The sequence below is a fragment of the Rhipicephalus microplus genome, chromosome X (assembly GCF_043290135.1).
Source record: "Rhipicephalus microplus isolate Deutch F79 chromosome X, USDA_Rmic, whole genome shotgun sequence".
In the NCBI taxonomy this organism is placed as follows: domain Eukaryota; kingdom Metazoa; phylum Arthropoda; class Arachnida; order Ixodida; family Ixodidae; genus Rhipicephalus; species Rhipicephalus microplus.
In genome coordinates, this window is record NC_134710.1 from 466,324,680 (window position 1) to 466,346,572 (window position 21,893).

General features: G+C 46.0%; 1 protein-coding gene across 1 annotated transcript; it reads left to right on the forward strand.

Annotated features, from left to right (window-relative positions):
- The first annotated feature begins 1,563 nt into the window (after nucleotides 1–1,563).
- LOC119161676 (glutathione S-transferase 2) lies at nucleotides 1,564–20,523 on the forward strand. The gene is made up of 5 exons (XM_037414225.2): nucleotides 1,564–1,814; nucleotides 10,134–10,192; nucleotides 10,497–10,638; nucleotides 19,408–19,575; nucleotides 20,280–20,523. The coding sequence occupies exons 1-5, from the start codon at nucleotides 1,674–1,676 to the stop codon at nucleotides 20,484–20,486; spliced, it is 717 nt and encodes a 238-aa protein (XP_037270122.1). The 5' UTR covers nucleotides 1,564–1,673; the 3' UTR covers nucleotides 20,487–20,523.
- The last annotated feature ends 1,370 nt before the right edge of the window (nucleotides 20,524–21,893 follow it).

Below are 21,893 nucleotides of genomic sequence, written 5' to 3' on the forward strand. Positions count from 1 at the left end.
ATTCTGCGAAGCTCAGCGTCATCACCATTAGCCTGATACATTCACTGCAGGACAAAGGCCTCTTCCATGTTCCGCCAGTCAACTCGGTCGTGTGCTTGCTGCTGCATGCCACTTTATACCCGCGAACTTCCCAATCTCACCTGCCCACCTAGCTTTCTGTCATCCCCTAATCCGCTTGTCTTCTCAGAGAATCCAGTCACTTACTCTTAATGACCAGCGGTTATCCTGCCTATGCGCTACATGCTTGGCCCATGTCCACTTCCTCTTCTTGATTTAAACTATGATATCCTTAACCCTAGTTTGTTCCCTGATCTACTCTGCTCTTCTCTTGTCGCTTAAGGTTACACCTATCATTTTCCTTTCCATCGCTTGCTGCGTCGTCCTCAATTTAAGCTGTACCTTTTTTGTAAGTTTCCATGTTTCTGCTGCATAGCTAAGTACCGGCCAGATGCAGCTATTCCTCTTGAATGATAGTGCCAATCTACCAGTCATAATTTGAGAGTGCTTGCCAAATGTGCTCCACCCATTCTTATTCTTCTGGTTACTCCAATCTCGTGGTTGAGCTCCGTAGCTATCACCTGTCCTAAGTAGACGTAGTATTTTACAACTTCAAGTGCACTGTTACCTATGTCGAAGCGCTATTCTTTTCCTAGATTGTTGTATATTACTTTCATTTTCTGCAGATTAATTTTAAGACCAACCTTTCTGCTGCCCCGCCGTGGTAGTCTAGTAGCTAAGGTACTTGGCTGCTTACCCGCAGGTCGCGGCATCAAATCCCGGCTGTGGCGGCTGCATTTCTGATGGAGGCAGAAATGTTGTAGGCCCGTGTGCTTCGACTTGGGCGCACGTTAAAGAACCCCAGGTGGTTGAAATTTCCGGAGCCCTCCACTACGGCGTCTCTCATAATCATATGGTGGTTTTGTGACGTCAAACCCTACATATCAATCAATCTACCTTTCTGCTCTCCTTGTCTAACTCCTTAATCATCGAGTTGCAATTGGTCCCCTGAGTTACCCAGCAATGCAATGTCAACGGCAAAGGGCAGGTTACTAAGGTACTCGCCATTAACTCTTATTCCTAACTCTTCACACTCTAGGCTTCTGAAAACCTCCGGTAAGCACGCGGTAAATAGCATTAGCGAGATCGTATCCCCCTGCCTTACACCCTTCGTGATTGTTATTTTGTTGCTTTCCTTATAGAGCACTATGGTGGCAGTTGATACCCTATATATTTCTTCCAGGATGTTTATATATGCTTCGTCGACACTCTGATTCCGCAGTGTCTGCATGACTGCTGATATTTCTACTTAATGAAATGCCTTTTCGTAATCAATAAAAGCTTCTCGTAATCAATAAAGGCGATAATAGTGGTTGGTTGTATTCTGCGAATTTTTTTATTACCTGATTGGTAGTATGAATGCTATGAATGATAGTATGAAGCTCAGCGTATTATCCAGTAAAGCTGGGAACCGCCCATATCGCGCACCAGCGCTAGGCGAGCTGGGTTGGCTCGTTGCGCGTGCGCTGCACTTAAAGCGGGGGCGCCTGCATCGACACATCGTAAGCCTTGAATACGCCCCCTGTCAAAAAGGTCTGCGCGTGGCATCTTCACTTGGCCATTCGCTTCGCGGACGTAGTGCGTGAAGGTTGGTTCTGTTACTGCGCTCATCCGCAATGTCTGCCAAGCTTTACAGCGTTCCGACAAGCCCCACGTGTGGCTTCGTCCGTTGTGTGGCGAAGCACCTCAACGTGGCGCTATGTGTGAAAAACCTGGATTTCTCCAAGAACGAGCACCTTACCGAGGATTACATGAAGGTCTGTCGCCGCTACTGGTGTAGTTTTTTTTTCAAAGTTTGTATTTTCGCTTCTGATGCGAGGTCAAGTATTCGTTGGAACCTTTAAGTTAATCGCACAATTCAATTGCTCAAGTAATGTCATAGGTTCGGAGCAATTAGACTCAAAATAGAAGTGTAATGTTGCATAGTTTTTTTTTTGTTGCCTTTACTCAAGCACATGTGCTGAGGTCAATTCCAGCACGTTCACGTGTCATTTCCTACCAGATTTTTTGCAGTCATGTTTTCTATGCAACGTGCAAGTTGCAATCACCAAGCAAAAAGAAGTAGAAAACGGAGGCTCACGGTCACTATTACGTAGTTTCATCGTTTTTTCGCCAGTCACTTTTGAGACGGTGCGTTTGTGGAAAGTTTCGTTGAATAGCGTAGCCTAGCTCTTGCCAAGGCATGGAAAAATTTCGTAAGCGAAAGCTGACAGTTGAATTTGTACCAAATGCAATGTTGCATTGCATACAGACCGACGTTTGCTCGGTATAGATCAGTGATCTTCCTTACTTATGCGCTAATTTACTCTGAATTCGATTTCTCTAACTACGTCTTTGCTTGTTGAGTGTCTTTTTGTAAAGTCAATTCATTCCCGCAGAACCTTCTCTAGACGGAAACGTATTGTTGATGGCTTAGGTAGTCCTCACTGTGGTGCTAAATACATTTCATCCCAAAGGGACAAACGGTGAAATAGTGTTAGTTTAGCCCCCCCCCCCCCCCCCGTCTTTTTTTTTTTTGCAAGAAATGTATTTCAGGCCATATTCGAGTGTTCAGCCACCCATTTTTCAACCTAAAGGCACGGGCCTCGACGGACTTATCGACATGCGCCATATAAATAAACGCGGCGTCGCAAAGAACATTAGGTGCGTGCTCGAGATGAACAGTCCAGTGCAGCCGTTTCCTGCCACGCAGCTCAGAGGCGTGCTTCCTGTTCCACTCGGTGAGGTGCAATACCTTGATTCTCCATGCTGTCTACATCATACGGGCTTTCAATAAATTACCTTCACTTACGACTAGTGCAGTCGAAGTGCTCGACTGGTTGAAATCTTTTAAACAGGCATTACGGCAAGATCCCCGTGAACTTAATAAGTAACCCCGCTTATCCACTTTACAAGCTCTACTGTGCAAAACATTCATCTGGTTTGACTTTCCCCTTCGCTTTTACGCAAATGCGTACTTTTCCCACCTCCCCACTTTATATCTCTATCTTCTAACACCCTCATGTCAGGTTTCTTTATTTTTATTGAGGACATCATCATTATAACCTTCGCTGCCGGTCGCACTACAGCACATCGAATCACGGGCCGTCATGGGCGCAGTCATTCTAGTTAATTTCGGAATTCGGGCAATAATCAGACTAGTGTAATGTCATATATAGTACTCATGACTGAACTTTCCTTCGCGCTTAGAATGGCATAAAGTGAAATGATATATAGCAACTGTCATGCGCAAGAAAAAAATTCTGATCAGCCACGATGCAAAAGGGAAATGGGCCAGAGCAAGAGTGACTATGCGCGAAGTCAACACAGTTGTGAAAGCATGGACCAAATTGAGTTATTCATGCGTGTGGGCATTCACTTTAATTTAGTTTTTTTTTGCCACTGAGCTGCCTATAAGCTGTCAATGGCTTTCATGCATTCAGCTCACGTCCACGTTGTTATAGTCCCGTACATAATTGGCAGGGTTTTATGTTCCAAAAGTACGTTTGAGGGACACCGTAGAGAATGGCTTGATAAAGTTTAACCACTTTGGGCTGTTTATTGCACCTGAATACCAGAAAACAGGCCTCCAATATTTCGCTTCCATGGAAATTCTGCCACTGCGGCAGTGATTTGTGGATGCGTTCCTGCAAATTTATTATTCGTGTGGTACATATTTTGCATCCTACTAGGAGCCGTTCACGTCGGCTTAGACTCCATTGTTTTTTATTTTATCCCAGTTACGTAGGCGCTTAGGAACCAATAAAAGAGCATGCACGCCTGTTCAACTGGTTAATTCATAATCAGCGTGCTTGTGCAGAATTTAAAATTCAACAGTACCGCGAAAGGCCACAACGAATGGCACTGGTGATAGTATGCCTATATGCGCGCGCTTGCATAACTTTTAAGGTCATTCTCGTTATCTGTTCGTCAGGTATCTGCTTGGTTTCACTTGCTGTATTAAGTACAAGCTTTAAAACGTATCTAAGAAGGAAAATGTCCTTTTGAAGCTTCTTTTTTGTGCGTCTGATTTAGCGATCAGCACGTGATGGAATGCCACGTGGAAACCGCCAAAGTTTCACTGCAAATATTCCTGGCGCATCATGACGTACACTTAAAGCGGAAGCTTCTCCCCATGCAGTGCCAGATAACAAAATAAAAGGAAGGGCATCTGACTTTGCACTTGATGAATATCTTTCGATTACTGAGTGTACTGTTTCCACTAGAGACGTGGGATTTAATCATGCGACGCTTGATCAGCTGGGGTTCAGCATTACCATTCACGATTTGGCAGCAAAGTTGCCAGCGGCAAGGGTAAATTTTCTTCTGGAGGAAAACCATAACGCACAGTACACGAGGATTCAAACGCGACATCAATTAACGAATGGCACATGCAATTTTTTTAGATAAGTGATGTCACGACGAATCTGGTCCCTCAAGATACCGGCCAACGTGGCCTGAACTTACGATGTTCCAAGGGAACCAATGTGCGTTATTTAGCCCTAAATGGCACTGTTTCAACACGCGAGTAGGGTTCTATATGCGCATTCGCTTGCTGCACTGACCCCTACGATCAAGCATTGCAAAATGTAGTGGGAAATTGCGAAGTTGTACGCTTAGCTTTAAGGTACTGTACGTTGATTCGTACCTGACAGGCGATAACAGCCTGCGTGTAAAGCTCTGATACGGTAGAGCCTACATAGTTGAGGTCCATGCACTGTGCGATGCCAGTGCACGTTGAAGAACACCAGATGGTCAAAATTTCAGGAGCCCCCCTTTCGGCGTTTTTATATTGGTTTTGGAACGTAAAACCCCATGTAATGTTAATAATAATAATGATGATCATAATGATAATAATAATAATGATAATAATAATAATAATATTGAAAATGATAACATAGATGATAATGATAACAATGATAATATTATTATTATAATAATAATAAGTTTACTATTTATAGATCTGCTAAGTTTTTTGCTTCACATATAGGCGTATCTTTTATGCAGCGACGCTCATAATTCGTCGCTGATCCGCTTGTCACCACTTCCTTTCATATTAAGCGGCTTCGGTTCTTAACATCTGTCATAAGTCATTTAGGTACAGTCAATGTTCGCGCAGAAAACAAAAAAAAAAGTTTCCCCGCTAGGGCGAAACAATGAATGCGACAACAACAAATCGGATTGTTTTATGAACTATACCATACATATTTTTACTATGCGATCTCGTGTGTCACTACGAAAGGCTGGTGTAAGTAGATACGGCCGCGCTATCGACTGAAGCCATTTTCCAGCTGTATGTTGCATCAACGTGAAGTATTTGGCGGTAACGCACAGCGCGTACAGGCGTGAGCATAAGTGTGCAAACCCCAGGATCACGTGGCCTAAGGCATCGACGCGCTCTCTAGCGACGATACCTGACGAGACGCCTTCTGCGGTGAGCGTGCGCGTCCCGTGATAACAGATGGCCTCTCATGCCGCTCTCTCCTACGCGCTCGTAGCCAAAATGACTGTGGGTGCCGCTGTCTTTGCTGCATCAATCTTGCGCACTTCTTTTATTTATTTTTTCCTTTGCGTAGTGGTGCGACGGCGCGGGTTCCAGAGCCGAACCAGCGTCCTCATTTATACCGGTTTATTGGCATAACAACGCCTAGTCAGCCTCGTAAAACCTAAAGCCAAGCACAGAAAATCAACTTTTCTGAGCTCAGCTTTCCATTGTTGCATTAGGAGAATTTAAACCTAAATGAGCCTAGTTATGACGAAAGAAGCGCAATAAGTACGAAGACGTAATCAAACTCGTTTAAAGACATTTATTTGGCTGAATGAGATTAGACTTGGTAATTAGTAATTAGCATCTTCAGCTTCGATTCTCTGAGCTCATATAAATTTAGGATCAATTATTTCTTGTTTTATACAAGCTTGCTTAAATACACCTGAATATAATTGCAATAGTATGACGATGCCATGATCAACTATACTTAGTCAGACTTTTCTATGCTTACCTTGGCGCTGCATCATTAGCTTAGTTATGCGTAATTAGCCTTAGTATGCCACGTGAAACTCGAGTATGTTTTGTGTGATTAGATATCAGACTGATTAGCCATAACTTGTGTGCGTCTTAAGTAACACTATTTAAAAATAAATTAGCTTAATATGTATAGTAAATGAGTAATTAGTGTATTTCGATGTATGGTGCCTCCAGACTCATGGGGAAGTTTACTTGGATTAATTGGCCATAGTAGAGTTTGCCTTAATTGGGGTAATTTGCTCGGCTAAATTAAATGCTAGCATGATCAACTATGCTCATTTGAATTTGGCTGTACGCGTACTTTTCTCAACCCGTCTGGGCCCATCGAAGCTTTACTACACTTAACATGAAAACAGCAACGTGGACTGGGCTTATAGACTTACGCCCGTATTTATCAGGTGATACCAGGCCCCGGAAACTCGGCACTAGTTTCGTATTCAAGGGACATGCACGCTCGTAGCGGTTGCCGGGCATCCTAGGATCCGATTGAACAGAGTGAGGTTGATGTGAATGTTCGCATTTATTGGCTTTCACAAGTTTTACCAATAAAGAACTTTTAATACCCCTGTAAAGAAGGCAAGTCGGTGCTTGAAATGATCTGTCTTCGCACAAAACAAATAAGTGAAGGCCTTATTGAACTTTTTGCGTGGTAGTGGCCTATTGAATAGGCTACAGAACCCCAGCTCACTTTTTTTTTCGTGCGTCTATTTCGCTCTTCGCCTTCTTTCCCATTTTCTTCCTCATTCTCCCTCCCTTAGTACAGGGTAGCAAACCAATTTCTCGTTAACTTCCCTGCCTTTCCCTCATTTTATTCTCTCTCTTAAGTAAGGCGAAGCACGGGAAGTGATTGACTTGACTTCGTGGCGCTTGCCTCCTCTCCTTTTCACCCCTCAGTCAGTGATATTAGAAGTTGGATAGCGTTCAGTTATCGCGCTTGGTTGGCGTGCATGCCAACTGCGGGAAAGATAGACAGCAAGTGATGGCGAGAAGAGAACGGAAGCCGCAGTGAGCTACCTATGGAGCTACGCCGAACAAGTGAATTAAGCATTTGTCGAAGATGGCGTAATCGGGCAGCACATGTTTTCCACGGCTCTGAAGTGTGATTACCCGGTGATTTCGAGTTCCGCGAAAGTTTCTCGGTGTTTCCTAGAGACGAGTGAGCGCAAGAACTTGGTCCCATCATTTGAGCAGGTATTGATTTTGCAATACTACATGAGTAAACCCCGCAGTTCTCTGCAAGCCTGAATGGACTGACAGAAGGGCCATGTCGCTTGTCTAATTCATGAAGACGGCAGCAAGTTCATGTCAGAAAAATGCTTTGAGACTTGAATTCGAGTTCTCTCGGCTTCTTTTACTTTGGACGTGTAGTTCAAATGAAGTCAGGGGATTATAGGCTGCTTCCTGCTCATAAAGCTGTTGCAGTCTCTGTTTGAAAATTTTTGAGTCCTTACTTCTAATACTGTCACACCAATACACGTGGACTAAATGCGTCTAAATATTTTGACAGAGAATGTCCGTGGAGCCAACGTTTTGACAAGTGAACTTTTCTTCGTCACAGCAATGCCGTTGCCCTGACGAAGACAAGCCATCTTGCCGAAACACTGCTTGCAGTGACGTTCTTTCTCAAAAAACTTCTAATTGCTTCAAGCCTCTCCGTGCCTCTGGACTTTAGTCTCGTTTGGTACCAAAGTTCTGTAAAAAAACAGTGTGCGCCGTCATTACAAACTTGATTGAGCCAAATACAACGTGTCCTACTTGCGATTGTTATTTTTTGCATTACTTCGGATATTCTAGGTTAAATTTTTGCTCATTATGTCCGTATGTCAGTTGGGCGTTAAAGCTTGTTTTATAGATTGACACTTTCAGACTACGCGTTTTTTTTATACGAAATGTGTAATAAAAAGTTTCATTTCAATTGTGCCGGTTTAGTTTTGTCTTATCATTGAGGCATCAGTCAGCTTACCTTGCGCCTCTTCAGAACACACGAACAGACTTTTGAAAAAGAAATTATCATAAATGTTTTACGAATGGCCGCTTCGCCCAAGCGGCCAGCGCACGGATCTGAGACGGCACGAACGTCGCCCCGCCACGGTGGTCTAGTGGCTAAGGCACTCGGCTGCTGACCCGCAGGTCGCGGGTTCAAATCCCGGCTGTGGCGGCTGCATTTCCGATGGAGGCGGAAATGTTGTAGGCCCGTGTGCTTCTACTTGGGTGCACGTTAAAAAATCCCAGGTGGTCAAAATTTCCGGAGCCCTCCACTACGGCGTCTCTCATAATCAAATAGTGGTTTTGAGACGTTAAAACCCCCCGTATCATCATTAAATTCAACTAGGCCTAACGAAACAAAGGGAAGCTGAGCTGAGAAAACTTCTGTGCTTGGCTTCATCAAGTTTTACGAACTGGCTACGCTTAGCTATGCTTATAAACTGGTATAACGACGCGAGCCCGGTGCTAGAACCATCGCCATCACAGCCTCTACGTAAAAAAAATCGCAGCATATCCACGGAGTGAATGATGAGTGGAGCTAAGCGTCCATCAGCCCGTTCGTGCTTCCGTCCGTCCTTGCTTCTCCGTCCTTGCGTCCGTCCTTGCGTGACCATCCATGCGTCCATCCGTCCGTACGTCCGCGCGCCCATCCATCAGTCTCATCCGTCTTCTAGCCTGTCAGTCCGTTCGTCTGTGCGTCCATCTAGTGAACACTCCAACTATCACCATTTCGCATCTCGCATCCCCTGTGACACATATCCGCTCAGCGCGTCCGTCCATTCGTCTGCCCGTGCGTCCGTCCGTGCGTCCATCTAGTGAACACTCCCAGTACCGCCATCTCGCATCTCCTGTGGCACATACCCACTCCAGAGCGAGTATGTGCCACCGGTGGCTATGTTCGACCATGGAGGACGAACAGACCAACGCGTTGAGAAGCTTCACCCCTTAAAAAGGAAAATACGACAAATTCGAGGCAGCGAAGACCACGACAAGCAGTTGTCGTTTTGGATACGAGCGCTTTAAAGAGAGCGACATGGGAGGCCAACTGATACAATGGGACATGCATGTGCACCACTGCAGGTGTCTCGTCGCTTGATAGCGCGTTGATGCCTTTGGCCACATGATCCCGTGGTCTGCACACTTATGCTCACACTTTACATGTGCAGCGGTATACAAATAGTCTACTGATGTCTGTTCTGATAGCGCACGCGTGAGCACTCGTGGCCGGGACCTCATCGTCGAAGTTCGAAGTAGTAGCTCGAGCTATGCCCCTTCGAAAGCCCTTCAAAAGCCTCAGCTTCCCTTCACAGGCGCCCCTTCAAGGACTCTGCTCTTCTTGAGGACCCGCAGACGCCCAGCCTCACACGCGGAACAATGTGGTGGCATGTGCATTTCTCACGGCGGAGGTTGCAGGCTCGTTTTGTCTTCATCAGCGTTCGTCCCAGTTTCCGCACACTTTTACTCCCGCATAGAGTAAGATGTGAGCGGGGTGATTTCATCGATTTGAACATGTGAAACACGACTTGCTGTATGAGTGTGCCATCGCTTGTGACCGCGAAGCCGTACGACGTTGACTGACGGGGACGAGACTGCAACAGTATCATGCCAAGGTTTTCCTATGTGAGGAAGGGCTCACAAAATTAATTGTTTGGGATTAAGGATCTGCACCTTAACCGCTTGATCACCTCTTCATCTCTGGATGTGTGCGCAATGTTCATTCGTGTACCGCAACTCCGCGTTGTGTCAGGCGTCTTTGAGTGATGTGCCAGGCGTCTTTGAGTTCTTTTTGAATGCACAAAGATTTACTTTTAGATCGATAGCTACCTCGGTGTTCATATGGTTGTGGTGCTGGGCTGCCGGCCCAAAGGTTACGGAATGCATTCCTGTCTGCGGAGGCCCTCGTTCTTGGATGGTCGACATTTTCGGAGCCCACCACAATGGCCTCCATAACAATCATATTGTGGTTTTGGGACTTCAAACACCAGTAGTCATATTCTCAAAAGATATTTTTGCAACACACGAACCAAGCGCGTTTACTTGCTTGCCAAATCATTGCTCTTCTTTTACTTTTTTATACTCCTTGCAGCTTAACCCATTCCGGAAAGTGCCGACGCTGGATGATAATGGATTTATTGTTCACGAAAGGTACAAAAAACTTTGTTCACATTCTGCTCCCTATTTAGTCTATACTTGTTTCTAGGGCACACACACTGCGTCACAGGTGCACAAGAAGGAGAGGCTCAATGCTTTCACTTCGTTTTGGTTTTGTACCTAACCAATCAACAGGGGCTTCACTGTGTGTGGATTAAACGTCGTTCTCCTTCACTTTTATCTACCGCATGTGTCATGGGTTCGACAACTGGCAATTGCATACTGTAATCTCCCCAGCCATCTTCACACTGTTCATACATTACATCTCCCGCACCATGTGTTCACGCTTCTTCCACAGCACTGCCATCACCTATTACCTGCTGCGCAAGTACGCCCCTAATTCGCCGTTGTACCCGGACTGCCCGTTGAAACGCGCCCGTATCGACCAGGTCCTGGCTACCATCTCCAACACGATTCGGCCTCACTTTGTGGAATATTGCGTGAGTGCTGAATAGATTCTAGCAACAACCGCTGCCATCTCTCTTACTGTTGACCGTTACTGTTGACTGACAAACGCGAAGGAACAAACTCGATTCGCACGTATTCAAAGAGCTGGGTGAAAAGAAAAGTTACGCAATTAGCATGTAGCACCGTACATGAAGCGTAACTTCAGTGGAGCTATGAATATTGTGAACTGAAGCATAATCAGAGTTGGCAAGTATACTCTTACTTTACTCTTTTTCAACTTATGGTTCCATGCAGAGGTGATGCACTAACACTCCATACCGATTTGATTGATTGATATGCGCGGTTTAGCGTCCCAAAACCACCATATGATTGAGAGATGCCGTAGTAGAGGGCTCTGGAAATTTTGACCCCTGGGGTTCTTTAACATGCACCCAAATCTGAGCAAACGGGCCTATATTTCTACCTCCATCGGAAATGCAGCCCGGACTTGATCCGCCCGACCTGCGGGTCAGCAGCCGTGTATCTTAGCCACTAGACCACCGCAGTGGGGTGCAACAATACTTCATGCCAATTACACCCCCATATGTTAGGTGTATGTGCGAGTGCATGGATACATCGACGCAGTGACATCACCATGACAAAGCAAATACTTCATGATGTTATGGTGTTGAGGCGAGGTATCTGCACAAGTGGAGAAGGAAAGACTGCGTTTCTTTTCTACTTGCCTGCATGCTTTAACCCATTAGCACGTGCGCACTTTCTCGCACTTGCTATGCGGCGATTGCGCATGCGTCCATCGTTTAGAACTATAGTTCGAATAGCATACCTGAAGTGTCTGTGCGGCAGCCGCCTCGGAAGAAGAGTGTCAGTTCGGCTTTTGAGGCCAAGGGTCCGTTCTCAGTCGGACGCTTAACATTCGGTGCAGCTTATATGGCAATACAAGAGAGAGAGAGAGAGATAAAGATACAAGGAAAGGCAGGGAGGTTAACCAGATGCACATCCGGTTTGCTACCCTGCACTGGGGAAGGGATAAAGGGGAGAAAAGAGGTTGCACAAAGATGAGAAGGTACACACAATCACGAGCACACTCGGGGAGCACAGAGTTCACAGGTGGTCGCTCAGGTTTGTTGACATAAGGTAAAGTAGCAGTGTTTTAGTTGCTTTCGGCGCAACTGAGGCAGATGCCCAAGGTCCTAGTATCTTCTGCACACAAAATGGTCCGGGGTCAAGTCGATTCAAAACCATCCGTAGCTGGCATCGCTGTGTGTCGTAGCAAGCGCAGCTGCAGAGGACGTGTTCGATGGTCTCTTCATCTCCGCAGTAGTCGCATGTAGGAGTGTCTGCCATACCAATGCGAAAGGAGTACACCTTTGTGAATGCAACACCCAACCAAAGGCGGCATAACAGTGTCGCATCGGAACGGGAAAGTTGTGATGGTAGCTTTAGCTTGAGCGAAGGATCCAGTTCATAAAATTGACACCTTTGGAAGCTGGTAGACGACCAGAACGTGCGTGTGAGATCTCGAGCCAGCAGGTAAAGTTGTCTTGCTGCATCATTCCTTGATAGAGGAATCAGGACTACACGGGTTTCTTCATGGGCTGAGCAGGCTGCATCATCGGCTAGTTGATTTCCGGTAATACCGATATGTCCAGGCAGCCATTGATATATAATATCATGCCCTCGTGCTAGAGCTTCATGATGGCAATGTCTTATTCCTTGTACCAGTTGGTCATGGCTCCTCCTACGCATGGCAGACTGCAAACTCTGAAGCGCTGCCTTCGAATCACAGAATATGACCCATTTTCCTGGACGTTCTTGAACGAAATATTGTAAAGCAGCCCTTATAGCAGCAAGCTCTGATGCCGTAGATGTAGTCATATGCGACAACTTAAACTTGATTGTCATTTCTGCAGCCGGAATTACAGCGGCACCTGATGAGCTGCTGGATGAGACGGACCCATCAGTGTATATCTGCGTTCGGTCTAAGTACAACTCATGTAATAATAGCAGTGTTGCTTGCTTCAATGCTACTCTGGAGTGACTGCTTTTCTTTTTGATTCCCGGAATTTCTAGACGTACTTGCGGCTGGTCAAGGCACCACAAAGGGCATGCCGTTCTCGCAGCTGGCGTATATCCTGATGGAATGCTGTTTAGGTGCTTGGCTATGACGTCTGAAAACGTAGCACGTGGTCTTCCGGAAGGTATAAGGGCCAAGTGGTGGTCGGGGACACGGCTAGCATGTCGAATGTGCGCTCTGAGGCAATCCACAACTATATATGTCCTGACCGGATGGTCTTTGGCAAGCATGATTGTGGCATAAGTAGAAGCGCATCGGGGCAGTCCTAGGCAGATACGCAGTGCCTGACCCTGCAAACTCTCTAATGAATGAGTATTCGATTTGCAAGTGTTAGTCAGTACCGGCAAGCTGTAGCGCAATAGACCCAGAAATAGGGCCCTGTACAGCTGTAGCATGGAGGCCACAGAAGTTCCCCATGCTTTACCGCACAAGAATTTCATGATATGCACAATAGATAGCAGTCTCTTCTTCAAGTACGCACAATGTGGGCTCCACGAAAGACTTCTGTCGATTATTATGCCCAGGAAACGATGCGTCCGTGCATATTTGACACTCTGCCCATTGATGTAAACAGGGTATGGCGTCATTGGTTTGCGTGTAAACGCCATCAACGCGCACTTCACAGTTGATATATTTAGGCCTTGTTTCTGAAGGTAGGCTGTTGTGAGGGTTGCTGCCCGCTGTATTCGTGCGCGCACCTGAGGGCGAGTAACTGCAGCCCTCCAGAGGCAAATATCGTCGGCGTATATGGATAGGCACACCGACTTTGGCAGAACCTTCACCAGACCAATGAGGGCCACATTGAACAATGTGGGGCTTGAAACACCTCCCTGAGGTACTCCGCAGTAGGTGTAATGTTGGGCAGTTGTACCCTCATATGTTTGTACAAAGAAACCTCTGCCAGTTATATAATCTTTTATCCATTGAAACATTCGTCCACCAATACCCATTGCTGCGAGAGAAGTGAGGATGGCATCGTGAGCTACATTATCATATGCACCCATCACGTCAAGAAAGAGTGCCACTGATATGCGCTTGCGACTTTTTTCTTGTTGAACAAATGTCGATAAATCAAGGACACAGTCAATGGAGGAGCGGCCCCGACGAAAGCCTGCCATGCAAGAAGGGTATTTGGTGTATCGTTCCAAGTACCACTCGAGACGAAATAGAACCATTCTTTCCATCACTTTTCCGAGGCAGCTTGCGAGGGAAATAGGGCGATACGCTGTCAAGTCCAATGGTGATTTTCCCGATTTCAAAAGTGGTAATAATCGACTAATTTTCCATTCTCGAGGAATATTGCCGCTGAGCCAGGAGTTGTTGAAGCATGTTTAAAGTTCTTTTCTAGCTTTTTCTCCAAGGTGTCCCAACGCACTATAAGTAGAATGGTGATTTGGGCTAGTTGGTTTGAGTTCATGATAATAAGGGTTGCAGCACGAGCACGAATGTGCTAGAAAAAACAGACGAAAGTCGAGGTATGGAAGGCAAAGAGGACAACACGAGCGCTGTACGCTCGTGTTGTCCTCAGCGCTCGTGTTGTCCTCTTTGCCTTCCATACCTCGACTTTCGTCTGTTTTTTCTAGCACATTCGTGCTCGCGCTGCAACCCTTATTATTATGCACTATAAGTAATACCATCAGGACCTGGCGATGACATGCGCTTAGAAGCGACTAACGCACCTTCCAGTTCTTCCATGGTGATTGGAATGTTCATTTCTGGTAATCGCGTCTCAGGAATGATCACGGCGTCGATGCTCTCGTTCACAATATTCCCGGCAACTCTCGTGCAAAATTCTTCAGCCACCTCGAGTTCTGTTTTTCCCTGATGGAGTGCCAAAGGTTTAAAAAGGTGCCGTTGTGGAGAGGAGCGAAGACCACGAACTGTTCTCGAGATATGACAGCGGTTTATGAGGGTCTAGATATTCGCAGAATGCTTTCCAGCGTTCGCTCTCCAGTTTGTAAATGCGTCGTTGAATCTTTTTCTGGAGCCGCCTTGCTTCCCTCAGATCGTAAATTGATCTTGTGCGTCTGTATCGTCGTTCAGCACGCCTTCGTAAAGCTCGTAATTTTTCCAGTTCAATGTCAAACTGTGTTACTTTAGACGAAAATGGTAATTTACATTTGGACGCTTGCATAGCTTCCACTATGGTATTTTCCAGGCTGCAGGCGAGGCCTTCTTGGCAAGCGTTCTCAACACGCGATGCAAACATTGACCAGTCAGTGCCAATTGCAACACCGGAAGAGAAATTTTTTATGATACCATCGATCGTCACGTAGGTGGGTATGTGATCACTCCCATGAGTCTCAATATCGCAAAACCACTTAACTTTGTGAGAGAAGCACCGTGACACCAATGTCAGGTCAAGGCAACTGCCATACGTGAGACCCCGCAGATATGTGGGGGTACCATCGTTCATGATGGAAAGGTCGTAATCGGAAGCGAATGTAACAATGTTCGGCCCCTGGCATTCATCCTAGTGCTCCCCCAAAGCATGTGATGGGCGTTGAAGTCACCGGTGATGATTCAAGGCCCATCGGTTCTCATTAGGATGTCTTTTAATCTGTCGCTGTCAAATCGCGATGACGGAGATATATATCCACCAATAAGCGTGAACGAAACTGCATTCTTCTTCACACGAAGACACACGTACTGATTGTCGTCATTTGAACTTATTGGGTGCGAAAGATAAGTCAAGTCTGTGCGAATGTAAACAATTACTTTGCTTCGTTCTTCGCAAGCGGCTGAACAGAAAGCTTCATAACCGGACAATCTATAAGGCGTTGACACGTTTGGTTCACATATGACAAGTATAGGGAATTGATTGGCCCGAACAAATTGGCGAAAGTCCGAGATACGGAACTTCATGCCTCTGGCATTCCACTGAAAAATCGACGCACTTTTAACTTCAGTGCGGAAGTGGAGATTTTGTTGAGCCATTGTGCTTATACGAAGTTAGCAAGAACTGGATTCAGTGCATCCAGTATTTGCAGTGCACTCTTAGCAGACGGAGATTGTATGCTGCTCAGTAGCGTGCGAATCGTGGCAATTAATGATTGCACGATTGCAGCCACTTGTCTGTCTTGGTTGGAAAGATCTCGAACCGGGACGATTGCAGTCACTTGCCTGTCTTGGTTGGAAAGATCTCGAACCGGGAGCGCGGACTGGCCGTCATGAAGCTCCTTCGGTTCGCTTGATGCTGCTTCCCTTTGAAGTGCAGGCCACTCTGTCGCAGTTAGGGTATGCTCACTGGCTTTTTCCTTTACAGCCTTTCCCACGGCATGTGGTCTGGGAGGCAAAGGAGGTGGTACTGATGAGGGATCACGCAAACGTGTCGAGGAGGCAGCGGGCGTCCTCGAAGACCGTCGTCGACGTGAACGACGCCTTCTGACTTTAGCTGCGGCTTCTCGATGAGATGAGTGATCGCGCACCATCTCCTTCAAGATGGCAATTTCCTTCTGAATCCGCGGGCAGTCCTTTGATGTGGCTTCATGGGATCCATTGCAATTAGAGCATTTCTTGACAGTTGCGACGCACTTATCCGCTTCATGGTGCTCGGCGCAGCGGGGGCATACCACCGAATTCTCGCAGACGCTGCTCGCATGTCCAAGTTTCATGCATTTACGGCACTGGAGAGGCTTTGGAATGAAAGGCCGCACAGCATGTCTGAAGTACCCCACCTTCACATGAGAGGGGAGTGATGTGCTCTTAAACGCAATCTTGACACAGCGAGACTTGCCTAGCCGGGTGACATCAACAATTGGAGTATCAGTTGTTGACTTGACAAGGAGTTGTAAGTCCTTATTGTAAATAGCGACATCAATGTCGTAGATCACACCGGGTACTACATCACATCCCAAGGGAACATGAGAGCGCACCTGGTTGCCGTCCAAGTCAGTTACACTGCGCAGAACGCCCAACGCACTTGCGTGCAAAACGTCTACAGCCAGTATATTCTTTCTGGCGTTCACTCTTATGTCCGATTTTGGCGCTTCACTTAGTTTGAATATTTGAGGATGAGGATGTCCTCATGTTCCTTCTCTTCGCCTTGCGGCTCAGCACAGGTTGGAAACCGTCATCTGAGAAGTCCTCACTGCTGAGATAGTAAGCATGAGTATCTTCACTGTCGCTGTCGCTCGCTTGTCCCATCCGCTTCCTGTAGGCGGTCGCCGCTGGTGCCGGCAGGCGCCCGGGGTGGTCTACTTCCATCCCCTCCAAGGGAGCAGCGGAAACTGATCAACAGACTTAAATTACAACTGAAATACGCCGGAGTTAGCAGAAGCAGCTCCTATTCAAAACACCCAATGGCAATACAAGAGGTGTAATGATGTAATAGGGCTAGTCGCTGTCAGGAGCTCGACATTATCGACAGCGCTGAAGATGGAACCCTACAACACAGCACTCAGTTACCATCTGTTCTGCATCAAAAGTAGCAAACAAAGTGTTGTCAGCAGTAAAAATTTGTCACGAAACAACTTTAGCTTCAAAATTTTGTTTTAAGGGTACCCTTTACTTGTGAAAGTTGTCATTTATCTGGCACCGCGAGCAAGGACGTCACTGAAATGCTTTACAGTGCAACCTGCTTGATGTTCGTTTTCGAAACCTGTTTTAAGGCCCCGCCGTGGTGGTCTATTGGCTAAGGTACCCGGCTGCTGACGCGCAGGTCGCGGGATCGAATCCCGGCTGTGGTGGCTGCGTTTACGATAAGGGCGGAAACGTTGTAGACCCGTGCGCTCAGATCTGGGTGCACGTTAAAGTACCCCTGGTGGTCGAAATTTCCGGAGCCCTCCACTACGGCGTCTCTCACAATCATAAGGTGGTTTTGGGACGTTAAACCCCAGATCTGTTTTAAGTTCCTTCTGTTTTAAGTTCCTTCAAACCTGTTTTAGGTTCTTTCGTCAAGATGTTATGCTTCGTAAATTATTTATTTATAGTGTAGTTTTGAACACAATCTACTACGTAAATCTTACTCTATATATGTAATCTAATGGGCGAGTCCACCTGGACACGCATATTCTTTTCAGGCACAGCTTTTTGGTGCACTGTTTACTTATGTAGCAGCACTCTCCGTATTACTTATTTCTGCATTGTTTGTACAGCTTCATTGGTTGTAATGCAGCATGAAAACATTAAGTGCAACGAGTAGTGCTCCAAGTTGCTCTATATAAGGGCATCATGTACCTTCTTTTCCTTAATATGTGTGCTTAGGTTGACACGACACCGTTACGCAACACTGAAAATGGTGGACACAAAAGCACGTAAACAACCTCTATATTGTTATGTTTGTCTTTGAGCACAGTGAATTCTTACTGCTATGCACGATATATCTGTACGCATGCACCCGAATATTTTTTTATTCGGGAAAACGTCGTTCCCATTGGGTTGTATCGCGCGAGCTCAGTGCAACACGTTTTAGCAACCTTATACGTAGGATTCTCCGGTTTTTGAAAATGCAGGCGTGCCCAAGGGTACGTTGGTATGTTGACTTCTCGGCTATTTCGTCCACTAAATTAGTGGCCGTCGGAGGTTACCTAATAAACCTATGACCACCGCCAACCCAGTGGCCCAAATTTGTGCATAATTTCGGCAATATGCTCGTGCGCTTTTATACATGAGCTTCCCACAAAAATTTCATTTTTAAGGCCTGAACCTTAAGTTCTCGCAGCAGCGCATGTTTGCCATATCGCTTGCACTCACACAAGAAGTGACATATTAATGCTGCCTCATGCATATCGTTAGATGCCCAATAGTAATACTCATGAGATAACGTTCGTAAATTTACCTCGCTATTCAATACGTGGTCGCTGTATCTAACTAAGGTAATATAAACAAAATCGAGGAGTCATTGAAATCAGGTTGGTGATGGTCGCAGGATCTGTGGTTTCACCTTACTTGTATTAAGGTCTTACGAGCATGGTTAACAGGTCTGAAGTACTTGTCATTTTCCTTTTGCCGGATAATTTTACCTGCATCCATGCATCTACAAAGCACCAAGGCCTTCCCGTGAAGGTGGAGGCACGCTATAACGTAAATGGCTTGCTTGGTTACCGTATTTCGTTAATTTACCGTATGTAACATTTCGTATGGTTTACATATGCCGAATTGGTCGGTGAGTGAGTCATAGGCAGCACGAAGTTTTAATGTTTTTTTCCATTACGCTATTTGTTTCCATGCGTTCCATTGAAAAGGTGTTGAGTTCGCATTATTAAATCACTGAGTTCAGAGCAATGTGTGCGTTCCTTCTGCAGTGTTTTGCCGTTTTGGGCTGCTAAACCTCAATTTTTTTAAGTGCCGGCACAATTGTCTATGCATTTTCAATTGTGCTTCTTCACGCCAGTTTTCTGGTAAGGTTTCTTGAAGCCGATTAGTTGTGGATGCTTCACACATTAAAGAAAGTGCAACGTCTAATAGTGGGGCATTTGTGGTATTGCATGGCGGTGGTTTATCGCCATTTCTCTTATATGCCTTTCCTTCGTTGAGGAATTGCAGGAATGAAACTGACTTGCTGGCCATGGGGAACGGGCTGCTTTTTTTTTCATTCTGAGGAGTTGAAAGGAATACAATTACCGCAAGTTTGGATTCCCTAGAATGTAATTTGAATAAAATAAATGTGCTCATTCCGCAACACTGAAGTGTACTCTATAGAAACACGCTCGAAGAATTCAAATTCTGCCCTTAAGGCATCATGAACAGTTCCAATATATTCTTAGTTTCTTTTCCATTTCAGCGCCAAATCTTCTGCGAAGACAGAAAACCCACCGCTGAGGAAAAAGTATTGTTCAATTGTACCGTCATTCAGGGGTTGCAGCATCTTATCCAAGGACCGTTCGCAGTTGGCGACAGCCTCACGCTCGCCGATCTCTCAATCATCGCCAACCTGACGATCGCTTTCACGGTAAGCACTTGGCTCCTTCACAATGCGTCTAATATTCACTTTGACACTCGTTTCTCACATTCTGTTTCGGGGCACGGTTCCGACGGGTGTGTTTTTGACATCGTGCTTTATGCTTAGCAGCCGTAGGAGTGGAGGAGTGCTTCAATGACAAACTTTTCAAACTTGCCTCTGTGATTTTTTTTCCACCAATTGCAATTCTTACCTGACGTCTATTCATTGGGATGCTGCGATGCTTTTGTTGGAGAATGACTTGAGTGCCGGGAATTCCTGTCATGCGTTACACGCGCGTTTCACTGCCACATTTTATTGTTGTACTTGTTCGAGGGGTCAATGTAACCTCAAGATACAAAATGTTACAATCTTGTTGGCCTGCGTCGATATTTGCTTTACTCGAAAGTGAAACCTGAGTGAGATACCGGCCATGGTGGTCTAGTGGATACGGCACTCGCCTGCTGACCGGTGGGTCGCGGGATCGAATCTCGACCCCGGCTGCCACATTTTCGATGGAGGCGAAAATGCTTGAGGCCCATGTGCTTTGACTCATGTGCACGTTAAAGAACCTGAGGTGGTCGAAATTTTCGGAGCCCTCCACAACGGCTTCTCATAATTATGTGATGGTTTCGGCATGGTACACTCCAAAATTATTACAGCCTGAGCGAGACTGCTTTTTGTTTCCTCCATTGAGCTTGCTCGCTTTCTTTCAGAATGGCTTCGTAGACATAGACAAGTACCCCGCTCTGGAAGAGTACTACGATCGTATTATGGACCAGCTTCCCTACTTCATGGAGATATTCGCAGAAGCTGTCGGTAGTATCCAGCAGCGTTGGTCACAGATCCTCGACCGTCCTCTCTCTCCGATGTCTGAAGACGATGAAGAGCCTATGAATGGCACTGAACTGCCGCCAGAGTAACAACCTGGCGCTTCAAATAAAACAAGCTTTCTCTGAACTCCTATCGCTCTTTCAGGGGCAAAGCTCTTTATAGCGGCACCCGTTCGTCCCTCGTAGTTGTAATATGTAGCAAGTATAACATTTTGACCTATAAGGTGGTGCTGGTGAGATGCTTTTGTGCATTGTTGAACAATAAAAAATAGTGCTCAATGTACATGCCAATAGGTGATAATGGGGAATGAGAGACAGGAGCAATCGGTTTTTAGTTAACGCGCACAATGCGATCTCCATCAGCAGCCATTGGCATGTATATTGAGCGCTATCTGACAAGAAAGGGTTGCTACGTTATACTCGCTTGGTGTAACCTCCTTAGTTTTAGAAAGGCTTAGCGAGCGTTGGGCCGCAGTGCCATGAATACAGTGAACTAGTATATACCATGAACTCGAGGTGGTTAAAGGTGGGAAGTAGACCCCAAGCGCAAGCCGTAAGAAAGTGTACGTGTGCCACTTCTCGTTTAGTGCTTGGAATGTCCGCTGGATGGCGGCGCTTCTATATGGGGAATATATGATGAAAAGATGCGAGATGGTGGTGCTTGGAGTGTTTAATAGATGGACGAACGGACACACACACAGACAGATGCATGGATGGACGCAAGGGCGGACGCACGAACAGACACACGCACGCACGCACGGACGGGTGGATGGACGCATGGACGGTCACACGGACGGACGCACAGACGGACGGAAGCAAGAACGAATGGGCGGGCGAATTCTTCGCCCCACTCTCCATCATTCACTCTGTGGATATGCTGGCAATTTTTTTTCATGTCCAGCAATCTGGGACACCTAACAGTGCAGCAAAGCCGACCCCACAGGGCAGCGCTGGGGAGCGTTCTTCTATGGGAGCGTTCTTCAAAAAATTGTTACTTTGCAATGCTTGATCTTTTGCTAATTTCACTTCACTCACCTAATGATGACAATATTGCTACGCAGTACAACGCAATTTAATTGGCTGGCTGGATTTTTTCCCGAGACACTTTTGTGTAGTCATTGAAAGTGTATGGGGGCCATTCTTGAAAAGATAATTTGTACTAATTTCACTTCACTCACCTAATGATGACAATATTGCCACGCAGTACAACGCAATTTAATTGGCTGGCTGGATTTTTTCCCGAGACACTTTTGTGTAGTCATTGAAAGTGTATGGGGGCCATTCTTGAAAAGATAATTGTACCGCAACAATACGTTATTAGTTTATTGCACTCTAGTTGCATGCAATTTTGTGGGATTACGCTGGGTGGATTTTTTTTTCTGATGAGCTTTTCCAAATCGGTAGTGCTGGAAAGCAGCATTACCGGGGCAAAAGAATCGCTTGTTGGTCAATGGGAAAGTTGACAATGATCATAGCGAAAACGCGGCAAAAGTCTGT